This window comes from Engystomops pustulosus, chromosome 10 (genome assembly GCF_040894005.1).
Source record: "Engystomops pustulosus chromosome 10, aEngPut4.maternal, whole genome shotgun sequence".
NCBI lineage: Eukaryota > Metazoa > Chordata > Amphibia > Anura > Leptodactylidae > Engystomops > Engystomops pustulosus.
This window is the reverse complement of record NC_092420.1, coordinates 16,797,906-16,814,935: the sequence shown is the minus strand read 5'-3', so window position 1 is coordinate 16,814,935 and position 17,030 is coordinate 16,797,906. Positions and strand designations below refer to the sequence as shown.

General features: G+C 40.6%; 1 protein-coding gene across 9 annotated transcripts in view; it reads right to left on the bottom strand.

Moving 5' to 3' along the window:
* MAGI1 (membrane associated guanylate kinase, WW and PDZ domain containing 1) overlaps nucleotides 1-17,030 on the bottom strand; it is a 351,260-nt gene that overhangs the window by 186,846 nt on the left and 147,384 nt on the right. For all 9 annotated transcript variants that reach the window (XM_072127798.1, XM_072127802.1, XM_072127795.1 and 6 more), the window contains one exon: nucleotides 5,173-5,289. In XM_072127798.1, coding sequence (XP_071983899.1) covers nucleotides 5,173-5,289 — 117 coding nt within the window. The remainder of the gene's footprint in view (nucleotides 1-5,172; nucleotides 5,290-17,030) is intronic.

The following is a 17,030-nucleotide window of genomic DNA, read 5'->3' as shown; positions in this document are numbered from 1 at the left end:
TGAAGGAGTAGAACCATCTCAAGGAGGATCAGAAGTTAAATTTAAAAAAGTGTCACATCAAGGGGTCCGAACACTTATAACCATGTAATATTTCATTATTTCTTGTTTAATAAATTAGCAAACTTATCTACATTTTGTTTGTTTTTGGTCAAGATGAGGTGCAGAGTGTGCATTTATGAGCAAAAAAAGAACTTTTTTGATCTTACCAATTGGCTGCAATGAAACAAAGTGAAAAATTTAAAGGGGTCTGAATACTTCTCATACCCACTGTAAGAGAGAAAATGAAAATAAAATTTACAGTTAAGGACAACAGGGGAGAAAAGGTTAGAAAATTGAAGAAGTTGAAGAAGGAAAGAAAGAAGGAAAGAGTAGAGAAATCAAATCGTATAGTAAGAAAGCAGAGACATAATATATGTGTGTATATATGTATATGTGGGCAGCGCTGGAGAGTAAGGATATACACTCACCGGCCACATTATTAGGGACACCTGTCCAACTGCTCGTTAACACTTAATTTCTAATCAGCCAATCACATGGCGGCAACTCGGTGCATTTAGGCATGTAGACATGGTCAAGACAATCTCCTGCAGTTCAAACCGAGCATCAGTATGGGGAAGAAAGGCGATTTGGTGCCTTTGAACGTGGCATGGTTGTTGGTGCCAGAAGGGCTGGTCTGAGTATTTCAGAAACTGCTGATCTACTGGGATTTTCACGCACAACCATCTCTAGGGTTTCCAGAGAATGGTCCGAAAAAGAAAAAACATCCAGTGAGCGGCAGTTCTGTGGGCGGAAATGCCTTGTTGATGCCAGAGGTCAGAGGAGAATGGGCAGACTGGTTTGAGCTGATAGAAAGGCAACAGTGACTCAAATTGCCACCCGTTACAACCAAGGTAGGCAGAAGAGCATCTCTGAACGCACAGTACGTCCAACTTTGAGGCAGATGGGCTACAGCAGCAGAAGACCAAACCGGTGCCACTCCTTTCAGCTAAGAACAGGAAACTGAGGCTACAATTTGCACAAGCTCATCGAAATTGGACAGTAGAAGATTGGAAAAACGTTGCCTGGTCTGATGAGTCTCGATTTCTGCTGCGACATTCGGATGGTAGGGTCAGAATTTGGAGTCAACAACATGAAAGCATGGATCCATCCTGCCTTATATCAACGGTTCAGGCTGGTGGTGGTGGTGTCATGGTGTGGGGAATATTTTCTTGGCACTCTTTGGGCCCCTTGGTACCAATTGAGCATCGTTGCAACGCCACAGCCTACCTGAGTATTGTTGCTGACCATGTCCATCCCTTTATGACCACAATGTACCCAACATCTGATGGCTACTTTCAGCAGGAAAATGCGCCATGTCATAAAGCTGGAATCATCTCAGACTGGTTTCTTGAACATGACAATGAGTTCACTGTACTCAAATGGCCTCCACAGTCACCAGATCTCAATCCAATAGAGCATCTTTGGGATGTGGTGGAACGGGAGATTCGCATCATGGATGTGCAGCCGACAAATCTGCGGCAACTGTGTGATGCCATCATGTCAATATGGACCAAAATCTCTGAGGAGCTTCCAGCACTTTGTTGAATCTATGCCACGAAGAATTGAGGCAGTTCTGAAGGCAAAAGGGGGTCCAACCCGTTACTAGCATGGTGTACCTAATAAAGTGGCCGGTGAGTGTACATTTATTTTTTTTAATCACTGAAACTACTAGGGGTGCTCTTTAAGCAGATTGGAAAGACTAGTATATCAGTATTTTATCTTACAAATCCAGAGCTAGTTAAACATTCAACAGATTTCTGCCCATATGCTTTACTGCCTAATAAAAGGGAAAATAAGCCTTCCTTATAAATAAGATATCGTTTTCCTTTAAGATTCATTTGTTTTATCGTTTTCCAAGCGGTGCACCTTATACGATTGGTGCTTTATAGCCGTCCGGCATGTATTTTTAATGTTTGCAATTAGTAAGCCAATAACGCCGGCCAATCTGCCACTTTCATCCGGCTCACACTAAAAGTCACTGGTGTGCATTAGCTGCTGCATTATGCTTGATAAAACCTAATAATATGGTCTAGCACCCTGTACTTGTCTTGAAACATTAAGATCTTCTGTGTGGGAGATAAAACATAAGGCTTAAGAAGAGGAGGGAGATTTCTTTTGGCCTCTTTTCAAAATGGTCTCATTCAAAATGAATTTCGGTATTGCGGAAATACTCGTAGACGGGTCGGGATAAGCACCGGCACCTACCAGCAACGGCAGATACAGTTGGGAAAAAAAATATTTAGTCAGCCACAAATTGTGCAATAATTTATTTGCTAATTATGGTGGAAAATAAGTACAGGCGGTCCCCTACTTAAGGGCTCCTGACTTACAGACGACCCCTAGTTAAAGACGGACCCCTCTGGCCACTGTGATATCTGGTGAAGCTCTCTGGATGTTACTTTAGTCCCAGACTGCAATGATCAGCTGTAAGGTGTCTGTAATGAAGCTTTATTGATAATCCTTGGTCCAATTACAGCAAAAACTCTAACTCTTAGAAACTCTAATTGTCACTTGGACAGAAAAAAAAAAAAATTGGCTAGAACTACAATTATAAAATATACAGTTTCGACTTGCATACAAATTCAACTTAAGAACAAACCTATGGAACCTATTTTGTACATAACCCTGGGACTACCTGCATTTAGTCAATAACAAAAGTTGGCAACACAGTTGCCAAGTTCACAAGGTAGGTACCATTCCTCCATACCATACCACCATACCATGTTGGCCCATTCCTCCTTGCAGATTTCCAGAGCAGTGATGTTTTGGGGCTGTTTCTAGGCAACACAGACTTAACTTCCTCCAAAAGGTTTTCTATGGGGTTGAGATCTGGAGACTATCATTTTGTATCTTATAGTTGAGGCCTCTCTCATCTTTCAAATTGTAAGTTCACAATTGGTAGCAGACTAAACATTTTTTCCCCCCAACCACGGTTTATGCCTAATAAAAGGGGTTCTAAGATTTAAATCAATATAATGTATACATTATTATATTTGAATATGTAATTAATATTAGACCAATGCTTAGGACCCCAACAAATCAGCTCCTTCAGTCACTGAAACCTGTAGAATGGCTCCATTTTCTGTTTAGTGGCTAGAACCGGTCACTGCATCTTAGTTCCTATTTAAGAGTTCTTCCAGCTCCATTCTCTTGAAAAATTAAACTGAGATGGTCTCCAGATCCTATCCCTATAGACTCAAACTGTGAGACTCCGACTCCTTGCCATTGAGTCTCTTCCTCGAAAAGGTTCTTAATAAATCTGCACAATAACATCAAAAGTGGTTTCCACTATTCGGTGAGTGAAGACCACAGGAAGGTGGTCGGGTTGCCTTATTTGTGTGCATATGTAGAGCGGTCATCGGCCATAGCACATGATGGATCTACTACGAGCCTCTATTTGGCAGACAGATTTTTAATGGAACATCAATGACATAGTTCTGTAGTCTTATAAAGCTCTTAAATAAAGAGGACAGTAAATCAAGCCTCTGTTCTTGTTTATTGCGGAACAATGTCTGACACTTCCATCATTTTTTACATCGGATAAGTCTACTCTCATTGGACAAGTGCATGAAATATGGTATTGAAATGCACAAGTGCTGCTTTGATACAATACGTGCTTGGAAAAGATCATTGCTTGGACCTTTACCAAATTGCCAGAAGTACAACCTGGGACATTGGGGTATAGGGGCAGTTGTAGCTGTTGTGGCCGGATCTGGCATCTAAAACAGCCCTAAGGCCCATCTGTCATAAAATAGTAACTAACATATAATAGGTAGGTAGCCCATTTTTACCTTGGGATCCAGGAGCTCTTCATGGTTTTTCATAGTGTTACAGTTTGGTTCAACCATATCAGTGCTATAATACCTCATAACTACCATGGAAAGTAGAGCACTTACTTCCCGCGCTTGGATTGAGTGCGAGATTTTTGAGTCTGTTTAAGGCTGTGGGAGGTATGTAAGAGGTTTTAACTCTTTAGAGGGAAGTGTAGGGTCCCCACATCCTCACTGAACCTCAGTAGAGTGTGACAGAGGCCGGCAGATGCAACGTGATGATGCCACTTTACCTGCTGCCTTTTCTCAGCAGCGCACAACGATGGAGGGGGAAGGCAGAAGAGGAGAGCTACAGTAGAGGGAACGTGGGAAGGGGAGTATTCAATTATTGTTTCATATTCACAACGAAAAAGATAAGAAGGGGTATGGGGCGGTCTAACAGAAAGGGGAAACATGAGGGCTACAAATATGGGGCCATTATAGATGGGGTGTGCTACAGGGAAGTAGGCTTACATTGAGAGAGGGGAGGGGTACACAAAGCTGGTCATTATAATTGGGGGCTAGAAAAAAAACTGCATTTTAAATGGACGACAAAAAGGTGAGGGGTATGTGGGGACCATAATGTAGGGAGGCTGCAAATACAGGGGTATTGGGAACCAAAAATTTTTCTATGTCATGAATAAGAGTGGGTGAACCAATTGTAACTCGTAGACTTATCTCTGTATATCTGGATGTCACCTGAGCGCAACTAAAGAAATACCAATTCACAATTCTCCATGAGCTGGATCCATACTTTTTCGTCGTATGTGATCTCCATGACTTATGAAGTGTGGAGTGTCCTGACAGTAGCATTATGAGTGTGAAGGACTATAAAAAAATTTTTTTTTGTATAGATCATATGCCCTAAAGATAGACAAATTAATCCAGATCAGTATGGGTGCCATATTTGAGGATACAGAGTTCGGCCAAGCACTGTGACTCCTTTAACCCTACTAAAAATAGTGCTAAACGTTGTATAGTGGCTATCATTGGTATTGCAGCTCTATTCAGTGGGACGGAGATAACAGTCCAGGTTACCAAAGATACAAAGATAGATTGCGAAGCAGCCCAGAGCTGAGCACCAGTATTTCCAAAATGTCCATATTATTGCAATGCTCTACTTAACATAGGAAAATAGCTAATTACTATACAAACGCGACCTCTCTCGGATATTCACTAGGAATGTATAGTTAACTGTACAGCTCTTACAAATTCAGTGCTCTGTCAGGACTGCACACCAGATTATGCCTTATTAATGTCATATCCACCAACACCAGCAATGACAGTACAGCCTGAATAAACATATAGAATTTATGTCACTTACAAGGCACTGCATGGCGATAAAGATTATCTCGGATTATTTGTTGCAGTTCATGATCCGGCGACGCTTTTTGGAACCTCTGGTTAAGATAATGTCGCAGGTCCTTGTTCAGACGACTTCCTGATGAAAAGACAAACATAATAATGGGGAGGGGTTATTGACTGAAACAAAAAGTCATTAAAATAATTTACGCAAGGTTAATAAGGAAACATTTAGGGGGAAAAAAATTGATAATACCATACGCTGGTAAGGTAATACAGTATATGATTTTTTACAAGGGGGGCTTTTTATATCATTTGAGAGCTTCAGTTTTCCCTGTTGTTATCATGCTGCCCTTTGAATATATACACATCCTTCTCTCTCTTACCGCTCTGTCATAATGGCATCACCCACTGCCTCTCTCTCAGTCTGTCTGACAGACAAAGGAAGAGGGGAGGGAGAAGGAGTCGGGCGAGTCATCTCTGCTGCTACAGTTCCTCCTATTCATCAGTGCTCGGGAATGTAAAAAAAGAATCACAGAAAGTCTTCACACACCACTAAAGTAAGTATCAGGACAGCTGAATCTCTTAATGAACATTCAGGGTCATGAGCGACTTAATAGAGTAGCAATCTCCGTTTATGAACCATTAAAAACAAAAAATGTATTGATCTTTAAAAACCCACCCATGAGTACAGACCACACCCTTATAATAAGAAATAAACTGTTGCATCATCAAACTGACCCAATTAAACATGGGAGTCCCTCCAATAAACAAATGGTTCAGCAAAGTATTTCTCTAGATGTGAGATTTAGGGTGACTGTAGCCACCACAAGAGGGAGCTAACTGTATACATTATATTGTTTTAGCTCCCCCTTAAAAGGGAACCTTTCAGCAGCCAAAGCCATGCTAGAGTACAGACATCGTTAGGTATTGGCCCTGGAGAGATGCGTTATCATACTGGCATTAACATTCAGGATTGTGGCTCCTTTTAAGTGTCTTTTCCCTGTTCTCTCTATGCAGTCCTCTGCATATTAAACAAAACATCCTGTTCCTCACTCCTTCAGTACATTCTAATGTGCCTGTTTTACTCACAGTCCATCTCACTGACAGACACAAGGAGAGCTTGTCATAACTCCCCTACTGCAGCTCCTCCTATTCATCAGTATTCAGACATGTAAAACAAAGATACACAGACAGTTTGCAGACAGCACTAAAGTAAGTAGCAGGACAGCTGAATCACTTAATGAACATTTAGGGAGTATTATTATTAAGGCAGTAATATGCAGTCAATGTTAGTGCACATAAGTACTTGAACCCACAAAGAGCCATTGAGGAAGACATGCTCACTCTTCCAAGAGATCTAAAAAATACTTTGCTTTCTATATTTTCTATAAAATAAGTTGTCTGCCGCTATGCAAAACCCCATGAATCAAGTACAATGGTTTAATTTTAAATCGGTTTTCAAAAACCCTTTAAAAAAACCCCCAAAAAACAAGAAAATTGGAGCAAATGGAGCCCTTAATTACCACAGACCAGGCAGAAAGAATCTCTTACAAGCACTGGCACATTATAGTTCACCGAGGAGAAAGATGAACTTGCTGCGGGAAGGAAAAGTTACACACTTCCGCATTCTGCAAGCTCAGCAGATTAAAGCGTTGACTAGAAGAGCGAGGTAATGTTCCCGTGATGTATGTCCATTTATAATGGCGCGCCGCTGATGACACTCTCACAGCGCATGCAATTTGGAGAAAATTAGTTTATCTACTTATAATGACAAAGATTTGTTAAGCAGAATAAAAATGCTGCTTTATTCCGAGGTATTAATAGCTCCCTGTCTTGTCATAGACACAGACTGCGGATTTTAAAGAGGACCTGTCATCAGTCCTGACATGTCTGTGTCAGCGGATACTTGAGCTTCCCCATGATATAATGATTCTGGATCATCTGTTCTAAAAATTCTATATTGTTCGGTTTCTTTGTAATTTATGCTGAATAAGTGAATTGACAGCTGGGCATTACTATTCAAACCTAGACAAAGAGGTGTGTCCCTTCACGTAACACTGGCAGCATGAGTTGGACAATGTCAGATTGTGCAGCCAGGACCGGATTAAGGGAGGGCGCAAACTGGTGGGGGTCCTCCCCACAATTTTTTTTCATTAATGTAAACACTGTAGTAATAAATATATATTCAGCCCCCCCCCTTTCCCGTAATAAAAATATCCTGCCCCCTTAAAGGAGTATTCCTCCCACGAAGACAAGTTTCCTATATGTACTCAGGAAAACAAAAAAAACACATTCTGTAAGTTACTGTTATTAACAACAATGCAGCATTTCATAGATATAACTCCAACCTGTCTCTATCAGTCCTGCTGTACACAGTTTGCTGCCCCTCGACATGACCCTGTAACTTCACACTTAGGGTCGTGTCGGCCATCTTGGATTTTTGTGGGAGAATGTGCAAGTGAGATTTCTGTGTCTTTTCCCTGTAGCGACGCCCCCTGCAGTCCTAACAGGGAACTGAGACACTCACTGATTCACTTCGGGCAGGAGATTTTGAGGAGAGAGAAGCTGCAAACAACAAGCTACAAGGAGATAAGTGATCCGGGGGAAGGGGGAGGCAGGCACAGATCTGTGAGATGTAGCAGAGCCCACAGTGTTATGGTCTATCAGTCTCTGTGTAATCATCTCCTGCATCTCTTATCTGTCTCATCTCTCTGTCTATGTGTCAGGGTGTTAGTACAATATCAGAAGCAAGATGAAAGTGAATACACACCTTGTACCCTGAGAATGTAACCACATTGTCACCCCACAGAACTAGATGGATAATACAGTAATGTGTCTGCTTAGAGAGGCCCCGCCCAACACCCTGGGATTTTGAACTGAGCACCATAGAAAGTGATAGGAGCTAAAACAGCAATAAAACTTAGTAAAATTGTAATGTAAGGGGTTAAAATGATCTTTATTTTGTTAACATCACTAGGGGATTGAGATGTGAGAATTTTATTTCGTGGGAAAACCTTTTTTTAACTATATCCAGCTTTGGATCTCTACTATCTACTGTCAGATGGGCGGAGCCAGACTATCTGGTCCATCTCAGAACCACCAGACAGAAGAGAACCCAATTAGCATATTAGGTACTGAAACTACCTTGATCTATGCTAATTAGCATCTCTATGATCACATGGGTTGTCCTGGGCTGCAACAGATAACACCATCACACCCTTCTGACAGTAGGGAGAACAAAAATGAAGATTAATTGCTTTGGAAATAGAGGAGGTGAACAGAAAATTCCAACTATATTGGAATCCATGAAACAAGGACACAAAGAGTTGGAGTAGATGAAGATATCTGGTGCTCTTTAAAAGATGATGTCCACTTTTTGTAAACCATGTCCAAATTATAAAGAATTCGGTAACAGAATGATTCTCTGACTTACACTGACCGGTGCCAGAGTACTGCCCCTTTATATAAGCATAGGTAGTTCGTATGACGTATGCCATCCCAGACACTGTACACCGCCACAATAATGGAACCAGATCGTTACTAGGATCATCCATTGGGCCTCCGCTCTTTTGCGGCTTTAAAAAGCTTTAATAACACCCTGCTTTTATGTAGTCTGGCTCTCCTTGCCGCAACCTTTATCCAGCCGCCTTTCCCTCCCCCCCCGCTTCTCCGATACCATGCGGCATTAACAGGGAAAAAAAGATGTATCTATTCCTCAGCAATTTATCTGCAACCTCATTAAAGATCACAAAATATCTAAGAACTATGTAATGCACGATCACTGGAAATAAGCGGGAGTCGTAAGCGAGATGCCGCCATAGCCGGATAATGGTGTGATTACCGCGTATAGAGCGGCGCTCTGTAATATCATTAGGGAAATATTATTTGTGACCTTAATGGCATTCATAGAGGCGGTTTGTGAAACTGACCTAAGATTGTAAAACGCATGTCAAATTATGGAAATGTGTTCTGCCGGGTGTAATTGAGTGAAACTGATATCTCACGGGAATAAGACGATGTTATTTGGGGAAAATTTACATTTTTTCGGTGCTCGCTGAATTTTAAGGTTATAGTTTCCATTGGAAATGCAGTCGTTTAGCAGTAGATTTTACATAGTAGTAAAAGTTTTAAAGTTAACTCAAAAATTTGTGTAAAATCTTGTAGTCAAGGACAAAATTTACCCCAAATATTAAAGGGGTTAATAAAGAAACCTTAGAAATAACCTTCCTTTGAGCTGTCATCTGCTGAAATTAGAATCGTAACCTTGAGTCTGGTTGCGACAATGAGTCTTGTGCCCCGCACCTTTATCCCCTAGCCGCCCTTAATTGGGATAACAATTAAGCGTGGGGAAACTCTTTCGAGGAGAGGATCATTTTTAATTGTTTACCCAATCTTGAAGAAGAGTCGGTCTATAGAAAATTATTCTCTGTGTGTATCATCTTGTTAAAGAAGACCCATCAAAGCGATTTGGGACACTAAACCACCCATAGGTCCTTACCGGTCCACCCGGTGGGTTTGGTGTTCCTAATCGCCCTTTAGCAAGTCCCTCCGTGGATGCTATAAAACCCTCTTCTACTTGCCTACAAGATGGACCTGGTGAGGTGCATCGGATCCATCTCTAGTGCTACTCGCACCTGGGAAGTACTTCAATGAAGTTGGAGTCGTACACCCCCAGCTTTACTGTGCATGCACAATAGTTACAGGGCTTGCCCAATGAAGGTGTAGTGCACCAGCTTCACTATAGAACTGTGCAGTATTAGGAACCATTGGAACAAGGCAAGTAAAAAAGTTTTTTTATTTTTGCTAACGGGCACAGATGGACTTGCTAAAGGGCAATTAGGGACACCTGTCCATAAGGTCCTGTGGGTAGTTTAGTCTCCCAAATTACCTTGACAGGTCCTCTAAGTCTAGAGTGAAGTCTTAGGAGGCGGTTTCTATTTAATACTTTGCATCAGGCTCTGCCCCTCAGGCCCTGCCCTACCAATAGTATTGTCTGAAGTCTTCACTTAGTGACTGCCATTCAAAGAAAAGTCATGTCCCTCTGTTTATAGGTTTCTTCCAGTAGATAAAATTGTACAATTACAGTGTATTTCAAGCCATGGATCCTTTAAGTCTACCTTAAATGTGTTGAGACCAATTTGAGACTAATGAATTAATATTAACGTATATTCCTGGATTTTTTCTGCCCATGTTCCCCAATTCAGGACTACTCTGACCCTTGGATGAATTGTTGAAGGTAGCTGCACCCAAAGTGTCCTCATTATATACACCAGTGGCTGTTCGGTCTCGTACACTAAAGTAGATGTCACCATTTCTCCCAGTACAAATATAGTCATGGTGTACTGTTCTATTGAGGTGCTCAGTAGAAGCCATTATTGGAATGGGGTACCAAATCTTGAAACCAATCAATGTCAGCAACATCATCTCTCCATTTCCATTACCCAAATGACATTTTGTACCATTTCATCTCGCCTGTTGCTATTCTCGTCTCGCAGCTGCTATCTAAAAGTGATTACAAATAATGGGCATATAAAACTCATCAATAATTGGAAGAGTCATGGGCCACGTGCCAGCAATGACAAGGGAGAGTGATTTACACTAGTCAAGTATCGGCACAGCTGCCAGTCCCTGGTTTCATTATCTTTTCACCCATGAGGTCAGAGATTAATCAAGAATAATGATCATTTGTGCCGACACTTCCGCTTGGTTCCCAGCATTTCACAGGCAAAAAATAAATACATTTCATAAATCAAAACATTTCTAATGTTTACATTTCTATTGTAATTCTGCATGTCATGCATTTTCTCCTGCGCTCTAGTCCTTACTGATCAAACATGTATATAGAAAATGCCACCACTCCAAGACCACCACCCATTTATACAGAACAGATGTCCTCCCAGGCGACCACTCTCTACAAGACCACTGTTGATGCAAATGTTTAGTTGGAAGAATGGATGAAGTTTAAAAGTGAGCCGGCCATTCAAAATTAACCCATCCAAAATAATTTTTATATAAAAACTATTATTTAAACCTAAATGGTTCCTTTGCATGGCTGCAATGCTAAAAAATTAGTTTGTAAACTTATATGCAACTCAACTGAGGCGAGTCCAATCACAGTAAGTGAGTCCTGCATATTCATTGTTCCCTGCATTGCCCTGCCTGTTACTGTTTGACAATTCTCACTGCTGCCAATATTTAATTACAAACATATACAGCTTCCTTTATTTTTCCCTAAAGAGGGAAAAAGAATTCCTGAGGATAGAGTGAGGACAAGATGATAGAGATACCGCGGATCTCGGAGAGTGGGCTCTGCTACATTATTATCCACTCCCTCCTGAAGGTGGGAGTTGAGAGAGACGCTAGCTATATGAAGAGAATTCCACCTTGCTCCTAACGCCTTCCTGAGGAATTCTCTCCAGCCGATTTGGCAGTGTCAGCATCAGTGAGGAGAGCTAGCTTGACGTTATACTGGAGCTGCTTGCCTCATGAACAGGAACAGAGGGCATCAATAAGTCTTTTTTGGAAGACTACTGGCTCTAATCCCATGAACAGAGGCATCAGGGGAACATATACAAAGACATCTAAATGGTACACATACATTGATTAACAGTGAGAGTTGACAAAATGGGTGAGTAACGGTGACAACCACGGTAAGTGGGTGGAGTAACCAGGACCCTCACTGTCAACCACTGTATGTGGGAGATGTAACCAGGACCAAGAGTCCCGACTACTCCGCCCCCAGACATACAGTCATTGTCAAAGAGTCTTCCTTCTGCCCCTTAAGGATGATTGACAGATGTTCCTACTGTCCCTGTCAATCACTGTGTGTGGGCAGTGTAATGAGGACTCTTACCATCTCTCCTGTGGTAAAGTAAGTCCTGTTAGGACTGACTTTACTCTGAAATTTTAAAAATCCATATATCATATTAACCTTTTCCCAGCATCAAAGCCTGATATTTGGAGATATCTGGAGATAGGTATGCAGAGGAGTACTGTAGGCTTAAAGGACTCAATGTGAACCTGATAAATCAAATCATATGCATCTCACACTACCACCCTCCATTCCTCAAAAACATTAAAAAAATATATATTTATTGCAGTCATTTATTTATAAGCGACACTTTGCATTCCAAATGGGGATCGGCCATAATCCTGCACTAAACCCCCACACAACAATCTACATTATAAGCAGAACCCTAATCCTATTGTTTACACTTACCTCTTGGGAAATAACCTCGCTCGTTTCCGTGCATGACAACTCTCATCATAAATGGTCTTTTTTACAGCTACATTAGCTGACAGTCATTTGAGTCAGTTTCACTCAATAAATCTCGCAGTACGTGTGCAGTCTTGGCTCGGAATTAATTTGTCCGATATAAACCAGTGATTCTCAGCACGAACACTACCGTCTGTCCGACCATAGCACTCAGGTCAAATATTAAAGGACTTTCATCACTTCAGAGCTGATGGAAGAATGGAGGTCACCTGGAGAATACTCAACTAAATTTTGGGGGGGGGGGGGAGAAATTCTAGTTCTCATCCAAAAGAAAGCAAACATAGAACATAGACAGAAGATCCTATCAACTCTGCTGCCCCGAAGCGCCACAAGAGCAGCCATCTTCACTTCAAAAGGTTACTTCAAGTGTTGCCGTTCCTGGAATTTGATGGTGTAAATCATCATATGACACATCTTCGGTTTTATAGGGCTCTGTGCGTGTGTAAACAATTCTCCACCACTTGAACTTCGAGTCTTTGAGTGGTTTTAGGGACTGGATTTTAAGAAGTTTCTCATTTAGACTTAAATAAGTAAGACAAGCATGGTCAACAATCATTAGGTGAATATGGAAGGAGCAGTCAAAACTCCAAATAAGGTTAAAAAGGGTTGAAGAAGTCGATTTATGGGATTTCTAGGTTTTCAACCAATGTATCTCATAATGACTGAGGGATGGAGGGTCATGGTATGGTGGCCCCTTAAATGTCAGACCTTTTGGAGAAGAGCTAAATATGAACTGCAGATCATTGGATCTACAAAGGTGACTCTTTCCAAGTAGGATACACACAATTCATCTTACCATATGAGTATCTTCGGTGAGACATTCTTTAGGTTTAATTAATATTAAGGCAAATTCTTTCTACATTAGTCCAGAATCACCAAGGTTAAGTCTTCATTTATGGTAGCCACTTATATCTTAGGCCAAATATGCATTCTGTTAAAAAATGTTGTCTGGAATAATAATGCACACACCAATAGGTAGTCAGTAGTAGGTTCTTTGGGCACTGTTGGACTCTGTTGTGGCCAATCAGGGGCTTCAAAAATTTTAAGGGTTTGTCCACTTTCAGCAAATAAATAATAATATTGTGTACCGTAGTTAAAAGTTATACAATTTTCAGACCTCCAGTTTCAATTCCTCATGGTTTTCAAGATCTCCGCTTGCTGTTATAATTCCTTTATTTATATTGCACACACAGATTCCGGAGCGCTGCACAGAGCTTGTCAAATCAGTCCCTGTCCCCAATGGGGCTCACAATCTAATAACCCTACAAGTATGTTTTGGAGTGTTGGAGGAAACTGGAGGACCCGGATGAAATCCACACAAATGAGAGAACAAACTTGTTGCAGATGGTGACCTGGATGGGACTTGAACCCAGGATGCGCTATTGGTTACCTCCTGTGGATAAAACAGGTTTTGTGATGTCACACAGGTGCACCGCTCGTTCTAACACACAGCTCTGATAACTCTGTGATATACCGAGATATGAACCTGTGTGACATCACATGATCAGGGTTGGGTTTGTATCCTCAGGAAGAAAACAATGAAGATTCCTGGTGAGTGACAGCAAGCAGAGCTCTAGAAAAAAGTGAGGAACTGATACAGAAAGTATTTTAGAAAAACTAACTGTTCATTACTCAAACAATATAAATTATTTGCTTAAAGTGGACATCCCCTATAAAAATCGGTGGCCCTCAATGGGCCAAAATAGACACCAACAGTGCCCAAAGACCCAAATGACTACCTATAGACTTCTATTGGAGTATTCATTATTTTTCCAGACTAAATTCATCATCAGTGACATTTAACAGAATGTGAAAAGATATAGGGGGAGATTTATCATAAATTTCTGGAGGCAAAACTGTTTTAGTTGCCCATCGAAACCAATCAGAGCTCAGCTTTCATTTTATAAACAGCTGTGGGAAAATGAAAGCCGAGCTCGATTGGTTTCCATGGGCAACTAGAAAAGTCCTGCTCTAAGAAACGTTTGATAAAATCTCCACCATAGTGCTCAATTGTTTGTAAAAAAAAAATCTAAAATGTTACCAGAAATTTTCGCTAAAACCTGGTACTTTTAATTTCTCCTATAATCTAAATCTCCATACATCTAAAAGTATTCACATTCATTGCAACATCCTTACATGAATAACCATTTGAGATCCCCCGTTTACCATCCTAGACTCAGGGTGCGGTCACACGTCGTGTTTAACGTATGCGTTTAAAAACGCATTGCAATAGCTGAAGAGTGATTTGCCTAATTAAACAGCTGTACAAAACACAAATGTTAACGCTTGTGTTAACACATGCATTACCAATGCATTAAGAATCACATGCGTTAACCGTGATGTTAACACATGTGTTAACAATGCATTAACTGTTGCGTTTTGTAAACACACGTGTTCACAGCTGTTTAATTAAGCAAATCACTCTTCAGCTATTGCAATGCGTTTTTAAATGTGACGTGTGACCGCACCCATAGTTTCACTGGGAAGAAATTAACCAATTTAACAGATCTTCGTTAATTGAACCTCAAACCAAAGCTTGTAGCCAAGATGGCCGCCATTACAGTTTCCATCCAAACTTTTACTGAAGATATATCTAGTCTATGCAGTAATTTCCGACTCTCATAATGGCAACGACGGTTGATGCCAAATGTATTGGTTAAAAGGGTTTTTCATAGTATCAGCTAATGAGGATTTTTACTTGTATAATAAATGTTTTACGTTATCAAAGACAGAAAGTCTCTTTAATATACAATTCTACATAAAAACAATCCACTAGGCCGCAAAATGAGTCTGGTTACCACTATCCCCTTAGCAACCAATCACAGAGCAGCTTTTATTGTCCAGAACAGGTTTCAAAAATAAATGCTCAACTCGGATTGGTTGTTATGGAATGAGGCCAGTATTTGACTATTGGAATCCCAGAGTGCATTTATCAACAATCTTCCCTAATTTTATCAATATCCAAGATAATTTAGCCCCCTTAAGTCATTTCTTGCCAAGACTAACAGCTCCTTGAACATGATCCCAGTAATTATTTTATTATCATATAAATATCATGACTGGAAATTGTCAGGAATGATACGGATCAGCTGCCAACGCGAATGTTGGCACATATACCTGTCCGATAGCGCTGCCACAAAATAAGTGCTGCAAGACGACGGCGTCTGAGAGATAAACTTATTCCAATAGCAGATGTACACATCTGTTACCATGGCAGCAGCTGCTAAATTTATAGTGCGCCTGCTACCTATTCCTAAAATTAACATAATGAAAACAGCCAAAGGGCAGGAATCCAGCTGTTAAAAAATTAAAAATATGAATATAAGGATAATGGGTTAATTACTAAGTAGGCAATGGAGAAAATAACAAACCCCAATCCGAGATGCCTCCGAGTTAAACCGCGCTCCCGATGAAGCCGATCACGGTGCGCTAATTTAATTTACTGAGCTGCATCTGTTCTTGCCATCAATTGGAGGAGAGGGGGAAAGATGAAAATTTAATAAAACATCAGCTGCTAAAGTATGATTTAAGTTATTGCACCAAACTCTGTAAAGGGTTCTCCTCCAAAATAAATCAGATGTCAAATGTCAGACGCCATATGATTACTACACAACCTTTTATGTCATCACATTGTCAAAAATCCTCAAGAAAATTCTCTAAATAAAAATTTTCTTTGCAAACATCGCCAGTCCTATAAAATGGCTGTGTGAGGTACTACACCTCAACCCCATGCAAGTAAATGGGGCTCTGCTGCAATACCAGACACAGCCACTGAACAAGAAGGGCACTTTTTCTGCATTTAGTGGTATTTAAACAAGGTCAACAAAATGCAGATACATCTTAAAGGGGGTTTCCAGCTAAAATGATTGACATTCCCACAAATCAGCTGAACTCAGAAGGGTACAGGGAGCAGACAGCGCTGTTCTCTAGTAACTGAAAGAAGTCAATGCTGCCTAGTCAAATTAAAATAGTACATATTTGCAGTAACCTGCTCTGTCCACTACACAGAGAGTGGCGCCAACTACTTCCTGTTCTATTCTTTATTTTGAGCTCTGGAAAACAGCTGATCCATAGAGGTAAAGGGTATTGGACCCCCTCTAATCAGATATTGAGAACCAATGCAATATGTTATCAATATATCTAGCCTGGAAAACCCCTTTAATTATACACATCTCCAATAAGTGACAACCTGTGAGAATAGAGAAGAGTGGGGCTCTTTACAGTTAAATAGCAGATACTCAATGCAAATGTTTTATAGTATAGTAATTGATAGTCCTATAGTGGTGAAATCACCATAATTTTAAAATGCTTATTTAAAATACCTCATCTGGCACCCACATACAGGATACTCCCAATACTTTACATGCGACTGCCCAAACAAGAAGGGACACCCATCCCATATAGAAGAGATTTCCCCATTGCCTACATTATACCAAATCTTATCAAGATTTCAAGAGCAAATCCAATCATATATGAATATTATACCCAGGTAATATAAGAGATAATACACACAGTGATGTCACAGTACAGGGATAATACACACAGTGATGTCACAGTACAGGGATAATACACACAGCGATGTCACAGTACAGGGATAATAC